General features: G+C 35.8%; 1 protein-coding gene across 3 annotated transcripts in view; it reads right to left on the reverse strand.

Moving 5' to 3' along the window:
• Nucleotides 1-855: 855 nt before the first annotated feature.
• Nucleotides 856-15,042, reverse strand: part of csgalnact2 (chondroitin sulfate N-acetylgalactosaminyltransferase 2) — a 63,692-nt gene continuing 49,505 nt past the window's right edge. For all 3 annotated transcript variants that reach the window (XM_039753134.1, XM_039753132.1, XM_039753133.1), the window contains 4 exons: nt 12,307-12,485; nt 7,039-7,133; nt 5,144-5,225; nt 856-1,915 (listed from right to left, as the gene is read on the reverse strand). In XM_039753134.1, coding sequence (XP_039609068.1) covers nt 1,620-1,915; nt 5,144-5,225; nt 7,039-7,133; nt 12,307-12,485 — 652 coding nt within the window. In that variant the 3' untranslated portion in view covers nt 856-1,619. The remainder of the gene's footprint in view (nt 1,916-5,143; nt 5,226-7,038; nt 7,134-12,306; nt 12,486-15,042) is intronic.

The following is a 15,042-nucleotide window of genomic DNA, read 5'->3' on the forward strand; positions in this document are numbered from 1 at the left end:
ATAATAAGAAAAAAATGTTTAGATAATGAAACACACGGTTTATTAAATATTTTGACTGGCACAGTAAATTACCTTTGCGGTTTTTGTATTATTTAGACATCCTGAGAGACACCCCCAGGCTACAGTTGATGTGGAGGGAGTTCAGGTACCCCTTTTAGTAGCAGGAGACCCAGCCTATCCGCTACTGCATTGGCTCATCACGAGAAATAACGAGGCTCTTCATCAGACCATGCGAACCGCTCCGCTTCTCGTTTTGATTGCACGTGATGAAAATGTATCATGTGACACATTTATTTGCGTTAAAGCCCTTTTTTTCTGACAAAAAGTGTTTCCAATGTAGTTTTTGCGACATCTGAAGTATTGATATGGAATTTATGCACTAAAGTTAAACGTAAAAATATTATGTCGACATGTACAACATTTTATCGATAATTAGCATTTTCATCAGCTAAAATTTGAAGCGGTAAATATTTTTTTGCAAAAACTCCTTGGATGGAAACCTGGTTATTGAACGGCATATGTGGTGCCTCAGGCTTACACACCCACCTACAGCGAGTGCAGAGGGCCAATCTGAGGAATCAAAAACGTGATTATTTTTTTATTTTTTTATTTTTTTTAGTATTTTCATAGCAAACACCATTAATTAACCAGCGGTTATATCATGTTAGTGTCACAGGCTTTTACATTCATGCACAAGTGCCAGCTTCGCCACGTTACATTCACAAAGCAATGCATAACTGAGAAGTTGGACTGAGATGGGCCTGGCAGGCTGGCGATTATTAACCAAATGGTAACTGGCAAAAAAAAGCAATATAGAAAGAAATATTCTGTCTACAATAAAGTACCACACACTGGTTTTGCAGTTTTCCTTTTCAATAAGAGGCCTTTTATTTTAGAAATGCCCAGTAGAAAAAAGAAAAACAAAAAACTGACAAGGATTCTGAGTATGGAAATGAAATCAAAGTACAGAGAAAATGTAAGGTTTAAATCAGTGAAAACGTTCAATTTTTATATAAACTATCATCACTATAAAGAGGGTGAACAAAAAAACAAAACAAAAAACAACAAATACAGAAAAGGTATATACAGCACAAATAAAAAAGGATCCTGGATATACAGTAAGAGCCACAAGAAAGTTTCATTTGCTTCGGGATGAAGCCCACTTCTAACTCTACTACTCGGCACATTTGGCACACTGCAGACTACACAAGGAACAAGAGAAACTGTTGAAATCAACTACCATGTATGAAGGCACAGCAGAATCTGCTATTCAAGTACCAGTAATCATGTCCGTCTCACTGTATACACATCGAAGTCTGTACAATAATGTTTGATATCTGGACCAACCATGTAATATCTCAGAGTTGAACAGCTTTTAGCACTTTTTATGAAATACAAACTTCATTTGTACGAACACACTTAAGTACTTATTGGTGTTAAGAAAGTAAGGCTGAATAAAAATTTAAATACAAGGTCAGCAGTTTAAATGGGTTTTGAAAAAAAAGAAGACATGCAAAAAATCCAAATATTAACAAAAGACAAATTTTTTTAATTTAGGTGAAATTTTTTTATTTGGCAGCCAAGGAGTTCTGCCTTATTAACCAATCAGATGAAGCCCTTTAGACTGCTGGCTTATTGATGGTTTGACTGGCTTGTTTGCGAAGAAGATGAGATTCAATCTCTTCCCGAAATACTAGCATGCCGAGGTGAGCGTGGGAGGCTTCATTCATAGCTTTGGATTGCATACACATGCGGTACTGGTCTGGAGTCAGCTCGTCAGCACACAGCTTCTCGTGCCATAAATGGAAAAGACCAGCGACTGGCGTTCGGACAACAATAAGCTCACTGTGCAAAAACTTTCTGTAGAGATGAACATCCTCTACTCCCCAACCTTTCACATCCAAGTCAAAGCCACCTAAACGAGAAAAAAATACAAAAAAACAAAACAAAACAAAAAAAAAGGATTAGGGCTAACTTTACACGTTGTATACTTCAATTCTAATAGCTGGGGTCATATCATTCATTTAGGTTTGTAAATATTAAAATTAAAATGTGGCTGCATTTCGCATCTTCATCTTTTGAAGTGTTTGGAGTCTGTGCTTATCAGCAAACTGTGTCTGCTGTAAGACGTGTACCTGCTTTTTTCTTGTAATAATGTTTGTTTTCCATTTCCAATAACTGCAAGTTAATGTGCTGTGCAGTAGTGTGCAATGACAAAGCGAAGATAATAGTTGCTTGTGTGCATGATGTCTTCCTAACAAATGCATAAGGCCCCAACACCACTTTGTGATACGTAAACTTCACAAGAAGCACTGAAGTTCAATTTGTCAATTTACTACTTGCTAGCTTGAAATAATCTATTTCATAAAACTGCTAAACACATCAGTAATATATACACTTAGAATCTGTAAATGTTCTGTTATGTTCTGCAATCAGTAAATCTGTAAGGCCATGCAGACTTTCAACTACTGATTGTTTTTGAGAAATTCAAGTTGAAAATTAAGTGTCAAATAATTCAGCAATGAACAGCAACAACAACATTTATTTACAGTCATATGAAAAAGTTTGGGAACACCTCTCAGCCTGCATAATAATTTACTCTCCTTTCAACAAAAAGGTAACAGTGGTATGTCTTTAATTTCCTAGGAACATCTGAGTACTGGGGTGTTTTCTGAACAAAGATTTGTTGTGAAACAGTACTTAGTTGTATGAAATTAAATCAAATGTGAAAAACTGGCTGTGCAAAAATGTGGGTAATTTTGCTGATTTGAATGCATGTAACTGCTCAATACTGATTACTTGCAACACCAAATTGGTTGGATTAGCACGTTAAGCCTTGAACTTCATAGACAGGTATGTCCAATCATGAGAAAAGATACTGAACGTGGTCAATTGCAAGTTGTACTTCCCTTTGACTCTCCTCTGAAGAGTGACAGCATGGGATCCTCAAAGCAACTCTCAAAAGATCTGAAAACAAAGATTGTTCAGTATGATGGTTTAGGGGAAGGCTACAAAAAGCTATCTCAGAGGTTTAAACTGTCAGTTTCAACTGTAAGAAATGGAATCAGGAAATGGAAGGCCACAGGCACAGTTGCTGTTAAACCCAGGTCTGGCAGGCCAAGAAAAATACTGGAGGGGCATATGCGCAAGATTGTGAGAATGGTTACAGACAACCCACAGATCACCTCCAAAGACCAGCAAGAACATCTTACTGCAGATTGTGTATCTGTACATCGTTCTACAATTCAGCGCAATTTGCACAAAGAACATCTGTATGGCAGGGTGATGAGAAAGAAGCCCTTTCTGCACTCACGCCACAAACAGAGTCGCTTGTTGTATGCCAATGCTCATTTAGACAAGCCAGATTCATTTTGGAACAAAGTGCTTTGGACTGATGAGACCAAAATTGAGTTATTTGGTCATAATAAAAAGTGCTTTGCATGGTGGAAGAAGAACACCGCATTCCAAGAAAATCACCTAATACCTACTGTCAAATTTGGTGGAGGTTCCATCATGCTGTGGGGCTGTGTGGCTAGTTCAGGGACTGGGGTCCTTGTTAAAGTCGAGGGTCGGATGAATTCAACCCAATATTAACAAATTCTTTAGGATAATGTTCAAGCGTCAGTCACAAAGTTGAAGTTACGCAGGGGTTGGATATTCCAACAAGTCAATGACCCAAAACACAGTTCGAAACCTACAAAGGCATTCATGCAGTCGGAGAAGTACAATGTTCTGGGATGGCCATCACTGTCCCCAGACTTGAATATCATCGAAAAACTATGAGATGATTTGAAGCAGGCTGTCCATGCTCGGCAGCCATCAAATTTTACTGAACTAGAGAGATTTTGTATGGAAGAATGGTCAAAAATACCTCCATCCAGAATCCAGACACTCATCAAAGGCTATAGGAGGCTGTAGGAGGCTGTTATATTTGCAAAAGGAGGCTCAACTAAGTATTGATGTAATATCTCTGTTGGGGTGCCCAAATTTATGCACCTGTCTTAATTTTGTTATGATGCATATTGCATATTTTCTGTTAATCCAATAAACTTAATGTCACTGTTGAAATACTACTTTTTCCATAAGGCATGTCATATATTAAAAGGAAGTTGCTACTTTGAAAGCTCAGCCAATGATAAACAAAAATCCAAAGAATTAAGAGGGATTCCAAAACTTTTTCATATGACTGTATATAGCACGTTTTCATACAAATGATGTAGCTCAAACTTTACAAGATGAAGAAGGTAAGGTTTATATAAAAAAAAAAATAATAATAAGACTAGGCAACACTAAGTAAAGTAAGAATAAAGTAAGGTCCAATGGCCAGCAGGACAGAAAAAAAAAAAAAATATATACAGGGGTTCCAAGGCCACGAGACCACACAGTCCCGACTGGGCTGAATGATATGTTTTTGCTAAAATGTGCCTTACTGATTATATACGAATGCAGCCCTAGAGGACATTAATTATTTCATCTGTATTAAAAAAAAGAAAAAATATTAAGAGTAGGAAACATAGTGAAAACAGCATCATGATAAGGATACCAATAGTTACTGTGTAGTAAGCGTGTTTCGTTTATGACATTTTAAACTGATTTCAAGCAGAAAGTATAAAAGGAGATAAAAATAAATGCAACTCTCCCCTTTTAACAATATATTTGTACATGTTGGCTTAAAGTGTATAAAAGTGTAACAAATGATGTAGACAGTGCCTACTAGAAGACTCTTCAGTTTTCATTATTCATATTTCCCAAATTCATGGAGTTGAGTTTCATCCTATAGCGTGGTGGTATTTACTTAATAATGCCATATGTACCCTGGGAGTTTTGTCCATATGCAGTTATAATGTACACTGAAGACCTGAGAGACAAGCAAGATATTTACTTTATGCTCCCCAGTGCTCCACCTTCTTTTTCTTAATAATTAGCACAATTATTTTCTTTCCTTTTTCAAATTTTTATGCTCTAATTATATTTTTGATTTTTATTTAAATTGTTCACAGATTTGGATTGGACCCTGAGGCCGTTGACCATGTTAAGTAATAAAAGCCAAGCAAATAAAAAAGTGTCATTCATCCACTGATGGTTGGCTGAAAAAAAAAACATGTAGGAACTCCAACCCAAGCTTGTATTCGACAGTACTCACCAATACTCAGAAAATCTTCCCGGTAATGACAAGTCATTCCAAAACCAAAATCTCGCCAAAAACCTGTATCTTTTTTATGAATCTGAAATGACACACACACTTTGATGTTATTACTTTCAAATGACCTTTTATATTCTTAATCATAACAACTCACAACAGCCATAAATATTTACATTTCTGCTGCTGAGAATTAATACTGTTAGGCACTAACGTACGTCCGTGTGAAATAGCCGGATGACAATAAATGAACGGCAGTATTGAAGATCCTGTCATTTGTAGTCTAACAGACACAGGAGTACAGTTAGAGAGATTCAACCTGACAATCACCTGCTTTCATACAAGCAACTTCTCTCCCAACTGCTGCTTTCAATTCTGTATAAAAGGTAAAAACGGAAGGCTATCAATAATTTTAACATGGATACCATAAGCAAAAGTGTCCACAATAAAAGCAAACTATTACTAAATTAATGAAAGATAATTTAGCTAATTTATTTAGGGAAATAAATTCTAGTAAAAGTGATAGCCCATGCGGGAGTCCTGGGTTATTTAGTGCCTGGAGATAAATCCAACAAGGCGCTTAGCCCCCCAATGAACACAAACTGTACTTGCAGATAAATACAGAACACTTACATCATTACCACCTGGTTTTATTGTGTAAAGTGCAGTAATAAGCAGTCTCTATAATCACTTACAAAATAAATTAATAAAACAAAAAATAATACGGCACTGAAATAGGAAAAATACTGCACACAAGATTTTAAATTGCAAAGTATAAAAACAAGTAAATAAATAAATTGAACATTGCTTATAACACTTAAAACCCAACTTTAAAACCTGACCCCTATTCCCCATTCCCCCAACCACATGGTTGATACTAATGAGAGAAAGACCACTGAGGGATTCTCAGATACTTATTATGAAAGACTCTGACCTTTTCATAATCGATTATGACGACATTTACTGCTCAATAAACTTTTTTCAGCTAATACCCACCCTAAAAAAATGATAAGTGTCTGTGTCTTTCTGTGTGTCCATTCCATTTAAAAAGATGGCAGTTCACAAACATTTTAGTAATAAAATGCATTGTATTTGTCATTCCAATAGATTGCACAACACAAATATTAATGCTGCCTTTGTGAATCCATTACCAAATGGCATATAACAGAGACATATGAACTGCAAATGTTAATGGTGAGGGTTACGTTGATTACTTAGATTTCAATTTATCTTAGATGGGTAGCACAGCGAGTAATGAATAAATCGCCAACGCCCCGTCACCGAGAGATATCAATCAAAGGTTATATCCAGGTAATGATTATGTGCTACCAATGTATAATTATTTATACTTTATTGGTAGTTTTCATTATTGTCTTTAATTTATTTATCTAAGGAATTACAAATCAGGCAAAATGACAGGCCTTGCACAGTACTTCATTTGCTGGGATTGTGCACTTAAATAAAACACTGACTGCTTCCCAACTGAAAAAGGCACCAAGCCGCAGCTGCAAACGTGTGTGCCATGTGGATGCAAGTGTGCAGATCAGGAAGATGGAAGTGTTCATTTACTCCCAACTATTTGCAACACTAGGCATTTCCCCTATGCTGCATATGCCACAAACCACCACTGTTGGGTCTTTGATATAGTATAACATCCTGGCGCATTTCATTTAATGGTCAGCACTTTTAGGAAAACTGTGCACTAAGAATTGTGAAGATTAGTCTTATTAATGCCCAGTTAGCATGAGAAATGACCAAGCTGTTAACTACTTACTAACAGACATAGGCTGTTTTACCTTTATGGCATAGTTTAAATTACTGATGCATGACAGACACCAAATTGCTTGCTATTTTTCTTTAAAATAATAATCAAATAATTCCTTAAAATAATTACGTACCAGTTGGTGTTCAATTGGCGGGGCAAGATCTGCATTCCCATAAACAATTGCAGGATTATATAAACTAAATACCACTGGGAAAAATACTTTTTTATCTGCAACAGAATAAGATAAAAAAAAAGTTTTTATTTGTTACGATTTGTATGACGTAACAGACAATAAGCAATGCCATCCATATAATGATAAAGACAGTTATAGTAAGGATATGTACAGTTAGCAAAAATGACAAAATATCCTAAAATTAGCAACAAATGTTACCAAGTTTTATAAAAACTACACTCAACCCAGAAAAGCAGCTATGACTGAAATCTTACACAAGAGGGTGCTATAAAACCTCCAATCCAACAAACTAAACACCTCAACACAGCCTTAACCCAGCCTCACAGTCAAGCAATGCTAGCAGTTCAGCATAATGTTCCTTAGGAAAAAACGTCATTGCTTGTGATCAGGTGGATGATTGTGATATTGGTAACATTTCAGTTTAGCTACTGCAAAAATGCACCTGCTATGTAACAAGACCTTAACAAAAGTTTCTTTTGGTGTTAATGACACAAAGCATCAGTAAAGTGGTTATTAATCTCTGTGGAGTGTGGCATTTGGTATGCTGGGAAAATTACTTATGAATATGAAGGATTCACAGGCCATATATTGAAATATGTCTAATTTGAGACATTTCTGACTGTTCCAAAGTGAAGTTACCTTAGTAGACAACATTGCACAGATACATATCCAGTTTACTGATGCTTTGCAAGTGTCATTAAAACCAAAAGAAGCCTTTGTTAAACCCAAAGTATTACTGTGACACTTAATATTGACATTTATAATCCTGTACAAATTGGTTCATTTCAGAAATTCACAGGTTGAGTCTTGTGTGCTATGGCTGAATGTTTTGGTCTCATCCAATTTCTTCTTTTAATTGGAGTCCTAACTTCATTAATCATGCAGTTATTTTCCAGTTTCTATGTTTTCCTATCAATTTAGGAACTTTTAAATTAGATAAGCTAAACTGTTACAGAAATGTAGCTAACACTTAAGTTACATTGAGTAATTTACTGGTTTTTATCTTGGCTTCTTTTTTAAGATTTTATTTTCACTCACTTTTCCAGTTACCAATGAACCCACTGTGGATATGACACTGAGATAATTTCAGCCTTTTATGATTAAGTGTTGCTTGCCTTGGTGTCTACTCTGCTTATCGTTAATTGTCATTGTTAGGATACAATTAAACAAACAATATCAACAGAAAAAAATAAATTAATATGAACTGTTACAAAAGAGTGATAGCTATTTAAAGGTATGGCAAAAATACAAATATATCTAAACTTCCTATAAAAATAAGTCTCTAAGTACTATGTTTTTCTGAATGTAGAACAAGAAAAAATAGACTAGCTAATTAAACAGTGTGATCTATCAGCCACTCTTCCAAGAGTAGATAACAAATTTATGAAGAAAAAAAAAAAAAAAATCAACAAATCCGGATATTTTCCTTTTATGACTTGACCAAGAGTTCAACTGTGTTGAAACAGTAAGGCCCTTAAAATCACTGCGTGGTGGGGTTTACTCATTCAAGAAAGACCCAGTTTTCTATTTCTGATGGAAGTGACCTCCACTTCATGAGAATGATGCTAAAGAAGGAAGAGGGTCTAAGAAAATAACTGCTGAAAATCAAAGTTGAATTCCTTCACAGCAAAGTGAGACTGGATGCAGTTACATCAGGATGGTGCACATATGCACTAAAACTAAGACATTGGACTTTTTCTTCGTCCCACATAGATGATGAGTGAAGTGATTTACAAAACTAATCAATTAAGTGTGAAAAACTTTGTACTATTTTAATTACAGGTACTCAGGTATCTATTACCAGGATGTGGATGAAGATGTGACAATGTTTTAACCTCTTTAGTGTTACATTGTTTCTCAGAAAGACATATAAAAAGTGATGCATTTTTTGACTCTCATCTTTGTACTGTAAAATGTGCAAAACACTACACTGTGTGCACAATTATTAGGCAAGTGAGTATTTTGACCATATCATCATTTTTATGCGTATATTCCAACTCCAAGCTGTATTAACTTGAATGCTTATTGGATTTAAGCACGTCAGGTGATGTGTATTTGTGTAATGAGGGAGGGTGTGGCCTAAGGAGATCAACACCCTATATCAAGGTGTGCAGAATTATTAGGCAGCTAGTTTTCCTCGGGCAAAACGGGCCAAAAAAGAGATTTAACTGACTCTGAAAAGTCAAAAATTGTAAAAAGTCTTTCAGAGGGATGCAGCACTTTTGGAATTGCTAAGATATTGGTGTGTGATCACAGAACCATTAAACATTTTGTTGCAAATAGTCAACAGGGTCGCAAGAAACGTGTTGAGAACAAAAGATGCAAATTAGCTGCCAAAGATTTGAGAAGAATCAAACGTGAAGCTACCAGGAACCCATTATCCTCCAGTACTTTCATATTCCAGAGCTGCAACCTACCTGGAGTGCCCAGAAGTACAAGGTGTTCAGTGCTCAAAGACATGGCCAAGGTAAGGAGGGCTGAAACCCAACCACCACTGAACAAGAAACATAAGTTGAAACGTCAAAACTGGGCCAAGAAATATCTGAAGACAGATTTTTTCAAAGGTTTTATGGACCGATGAGATGAGAGTGACTCTTGATGGACCAGATGGATGGACCTGTGGATCAGTAATGGGCACAGAGCTCCACTCCAACGTGGAGGTGGGGTACTGGTATGAGCTGGTATTTTTAAAGATGAGCTAGTTGGACCTTTTGCATTGAAGATGAACTCAAAATCAACTCCCAAACCTACTGCCAGTTTTTCGAAGACACTTTCTTCAAACAGTGATACAGGAAAAAGACCATGATTTTTATGCAGGCCAATGCTCCATCACTTGCATCGAAGTTCTCCACTGCGTGGCCAGCCAGTAAAGGCCTTAAAGATGAAGGAATAATGACATGGCCCCCTTCCTCATCTGACCTAAACCCTATCGAGAACTTGTAGGCACTTCTTAAACGCTAGATTTACGGGGGAGAAAAACAATACACCTCTCTGAAGAGTGTCTGGGAGGCTTTAGTCATTGCTCCATAAAAAGCTGATCGTCAACAGATCAAGAAACTGACAGACTCCATGAATGGAAAGGCTTATGACTGTTATTGGAAAGAAGGGTGGCTATATTGGTCATTGATTGATTGATTTATTTTTTGAAATGTCAGAGATGTTTATTTGTAAATTTTGAGGTGTTTGTTTATTATTCTCACTATAACAGATGAAAATAAACACGTGAGATGGGAAAATTTTCATTTTTCCTTTAGTTGCATAATTAATCTGCACACTAATAGTTGCCTAATAATTGTGCGCACATATGTATTCCCCTGATGATGTTCACACTCACATTTCCGTTGTGAAACATTCAGGTTTCAGGTTTATTATCATTTTGGATTGACTGATAGCACTGTGTTTGTTCCATATTAAAATTAATCCTCAAAAATACAACTTGCCTAATAATTGTGCACACAGTGTATAAATACAAAGTCAGAAGTGTAGAAAGTATAATAATGAATAATAACAATAACAATATGAACACCACACTGCAGGTGTGCAAGTGATGCAAGTGTCACTTCCAGGTTCACCAGAATCACTTTTGTTTTTGCTGACTGTTTCAATTTCATTGCCTGAAGACAGATTCACCTTCTCATCACTGCTTATGGGAGATGTTACTTATGAGACTAGTTCAGGGGTCCTCAAGCCCAGTCCTGGAGAGCCGCAGTGGCTGCAGGTTTTTGTTCTGACCTGGTCGCTTAATTAGAAAGCAATTCTTGCCAATAAAGCACTAACAAGCTATGAAATTAAATTAACTCTGCTATGTCAGGTCATTCTCATATCCTAGATTTTCTTTCCCTTTCTATCATGCAAATGATTTGAAGGCTAAAATGGACGAGTAATTCTCAGTCCTTCACTTTTTTCTCTTCATTTTTCTTCCAAGTATTTCATTAAACCCAATAGTGCAGATAAATACACACAGGTGTTGTAAATAAGCTAAATGGAGAAATGCTGCTCTCTCTTGTCATTTGCATGTTATTGATAATAAGGAGCAATTAAAATAGCTGTTTAAGACAAAATTAAGCGATAAGGGCTCAAACTCACTAAAGTGAAGCAGAAGTGTTACTTTAGCAATAAGTGCTTTTTATTAAGCAACTGGGTTGGAGCAAAAACCTGCAGCCACTGCGGCTCTCCAGGACCGTGATTGAGGACCCCTGGCCTAGGTGAAGACGCTTGGGCCTAACGGTTATGCAAGACTTGGGACTAGTGCTATTGGTACTTTTACAACTTGAGTACTCCTCGGGACTTACATGAGACACATCTATACCATTGCCCGAATGACACTCGGGACTAATGTTAAGGAAAAAAAAAAAAAGGAGACAAAGAATACTTTTTTCAATAAAATGTAAAGAGGATTTGTTGATTTTTAGAGACTTTTCTTTGCAGATTTTTTTCAAGAAATAATAGGATGGATGGGAACAGTGAAGCCCATTGTTCAGATATTTGAGCATATTTATTAATGGGATTTGAAACCGAGCTTTGGCTAGGCACGTCAATGATAATCATAGTGTGCTCCAGTGTTGCACTGTATATGTTTGGGTGTTATTATCTTGAAGGGGCACAAATCTATACCAAGGTCTCCAGCAAAGTCGTTTTAATGGAAACACCTACAAAGAGCTTTAGAGTCCCCTCAGGGGAACATAAAAGGAGAAGAGGAATGACATTTTACCATACTTCACTGAAGGAGACAGAACTGTGCCTTGAAGGCCGCTTCAGATAGTGCTGTGAATAGCCAATCTGCTGGAGAGCAAAACCTACACACTCTATTAATTGAGTATTGTAATATAAGCAACCAAATAATCTGTATCAATGTCATGAGTGTAGAATGACAAGGACTTCCTAGCAATTTATGTAAAATTAATTTCAGTGAAACTGCAGCATAAACAAATGTTAAGATAAGAGTGAAGGCTTTAGGGAGACTTAAAATATACAGACTCTTTGAACAGACAGAAATATGTTGTTAAGGTAAAAAATACAGTTTTGTCAGCTTGAGCACGGCAAATGTCAAACATAAAAAATGGAACAGTTGCTAAATATTACTAAATGCATATTTTGACATCTTGTAAGTTGATATTACAAATTATCCACACCTTATAATTGTTAATATAATCAAAAAATTTACATCACAACTTTCCCCATTTTAAAGAGGACACACACGTCACATACTTGGAGAGGCATTGAGACGACAGGTGTTCAGGAAATCAGCCGTAAAATAAACATCAACATCGCAGAAAAACATCAGCACATTTCCTTTGATCCAGGAGCGGACGGCAATATCCAGACCATGTCCACGTGCAAATTCTTCATCCAAAGGAACTATAGTATAGTTGAAGAAATTTGTTTCACTATATAAAACAAATGAATAAAATAAGAATTTAGAAAACTTACTAATGTTTAAAAATGTGCTGTAACTGATTAAGAGTTTTTATCCTCTCTCTTACAATGTACAAAACGAACCAACAAATAACCACCAGCTATAAAATGAGTAACACAACCAAACCAACTCCTGAAAAATATGCATATATTCATATAAAGCTTGTGAAAAAATGCAACATTTTAGACTTATAGGTTTAAAGATACTGTATATTAAAGATAAATTAAGAAACACCAACGTTTAAAGTTTCCTTTATATTTACATAATACAGAAATTTTTATGTCATGATGCTATTCCTCAACATACATTACACAGTTATATTCAAAATTAATTTTTATTGTATGAATAATAATTAAAATCTATACATTTATATGAATAGAAAGTATATTGCTTAAGTTAATAAAAAAAAAAGTCACCAAAAGAGCTGCAAGCAATTTCAAAGGAGAGGCCATTGTGTTAAATCCCTGCCCATTTTCTATTTGATAGCATTAAGGTTGTGTACATGTATTTACATCTCCAAAGATTCTGCTCTCACAAGATGTTTGGAATTGTGAACATGGGTCATTTCTACAATTGCAGTCCTTGATGATCAGTACATTTTATTGTAAACAAAGACTTTTTCAGACATGAAGGGAAAAAGCAGGGCATCTTTTGATGTGTGCAGCAAGCTACTGGAAATGTTCTATCAGTCCATAGTAGCCAGTGTGGTGTTCTATGCTGCAGTCTCATGGGAATGCAACTTGCGCTCAAAGAAAACAAAATTCCCCGAATAGACTTATCAGTAAAGCTTGAACCCTGGACACACTGGAAGGTGTTGTAGAAAAGAGAATAGTGGCAAAATTGGATGCCATCATGAAAAATCCCCTTAATTGCCTTCAGGAGGCACCTGAAGCACTTTTAGCCACAGGCTCATTCCAAAATGATGTGTTAGGAAGCACCTCTGGGGGTCTTTTCTGCCCACTGCTATCAAACAATTCAGTGCTTACACCTGATGTACTTGTTAGGCTGATTTTTATTCATTTATTTACTTATTGATTGATTGATCAATTGACTGTATTATCTGTCCTATGTATTGTTGTTTTTTATGTTTCTGCTGTTGTATGCATGTGAACTTCCCCTTGCGATAATCTAATGTTAGAATTTTTTTTTTTTTTACTTTTGAGCCAATGATTCAGGTGCAATGTAAACAATGTGGCAATATTTACTTTTGTGTTGATGTTATTTATTTATTTATTTATTTTTTTAAATGTGGGCCTTCAAAGGCCTACTTGATTTTATTGTTAGGAATGAACTGACCAGAACTGACGGGCTTTGTTGGGCTGAACTGCCTCATCAAAACCATTCTAATGTAATAAATTCCAGCAATCAGCAATGCTCCTCCTGGACTTTCCAAAACCGAGATGCTTCAAGAAAAATTACTTTAAGGCCAGTATGGGATTAAATTAAAATGGATTTTCAGAATAAACTTTAGTGACTGCACTCCAAAACTTTAAGACTTATTTTGCAGCCCCAGTAGACAAAATATAAATGTTAACATGAGCTATCTTTAACTGTATACTTGTATACTTATTTAGTAACACATATTTTATAACAACATAAAGTGCTTTTGATAACAAAAATAAAAGCAGAAAGAGCTTCTGTGAGCAATATAAGAAATGAGGAAAAATAATTTTTATTTTCATTTACAGTATATATTGAAACATCATACAGTAGAGTTATAATGCTAATATTCAATTTAAAGAGGACTAACAGCTGTTACATAATGTGTCACATGTGCTAAGACACATGTAAATGGAATGTGTATATTAAATGAAAGCATGATGGTTAAGATGACTATTTTCACATTCACTAAATAAGATTGTTAACATAAAGACCTATAAACATTTGTACATTAAATCACATCAAATGAAAATTGTCAAAAATAAGCAAAAAAAAAAATCTGAAGTAGCACTAGAATTACCAGAGCCTACAAGAAAACTCATAAATCCGGCCCACCTTAAATCCTTTCTCACCTCTCCTCCAGCATATTTTGTCCTGTAAAAGTGTCGATAAGCAGCAAGCAGTCTGGTACAACCACCACAGTTCAATTCACAAAGAAGTTTCTCAGTACTCGGTGTTTATCTTCAAGTGAAGTGCTGGAGCTTTATAGGGTAAAAAAGTCCATCGTCATCTGGAATGCATGCATTTCATGCGTGTTCAGTGTCATCAACAATCTATGTAAAAACGTTAACACAGAAACATTTTTCATGTTTTAGTAATAATTAACAAAATGTAGACATGAAATGTATAATGTGTGAAGCCTGAAATACAAATATGAAATAAACACTGTCACAAAAGGTACAAGTACTGTATAACAAAACAAGTGCACTTTTATTCTAGAATTTAACCAAAGAAAAAGAAGGCAGGTTACGGTAGGCGCTTGATGCGACAGCTTGCATGGTGTAATGCTAAGAACTGCTGACTCCCAATCAAGAGCTTCTGGGTTCGATGCTGGCAGCTTCTCAACTTTACCATTTTGAGTAGAGAGC

This window comes from Polypterus senegalus, chromosome 1 (genome assembly GCF_016835505.1).
Source record: "Polypterus senegalus isolate Bchr_013 chromosome 1, ASM1683550v1, whole genome shotgun sequence".
NCBI classification, from domain to species: Eukaryota; Metazoa; Chordata; class Cladistia; order Polypteriformes; family Polypteridae; genus Polypterus; species Polypterus senegalus.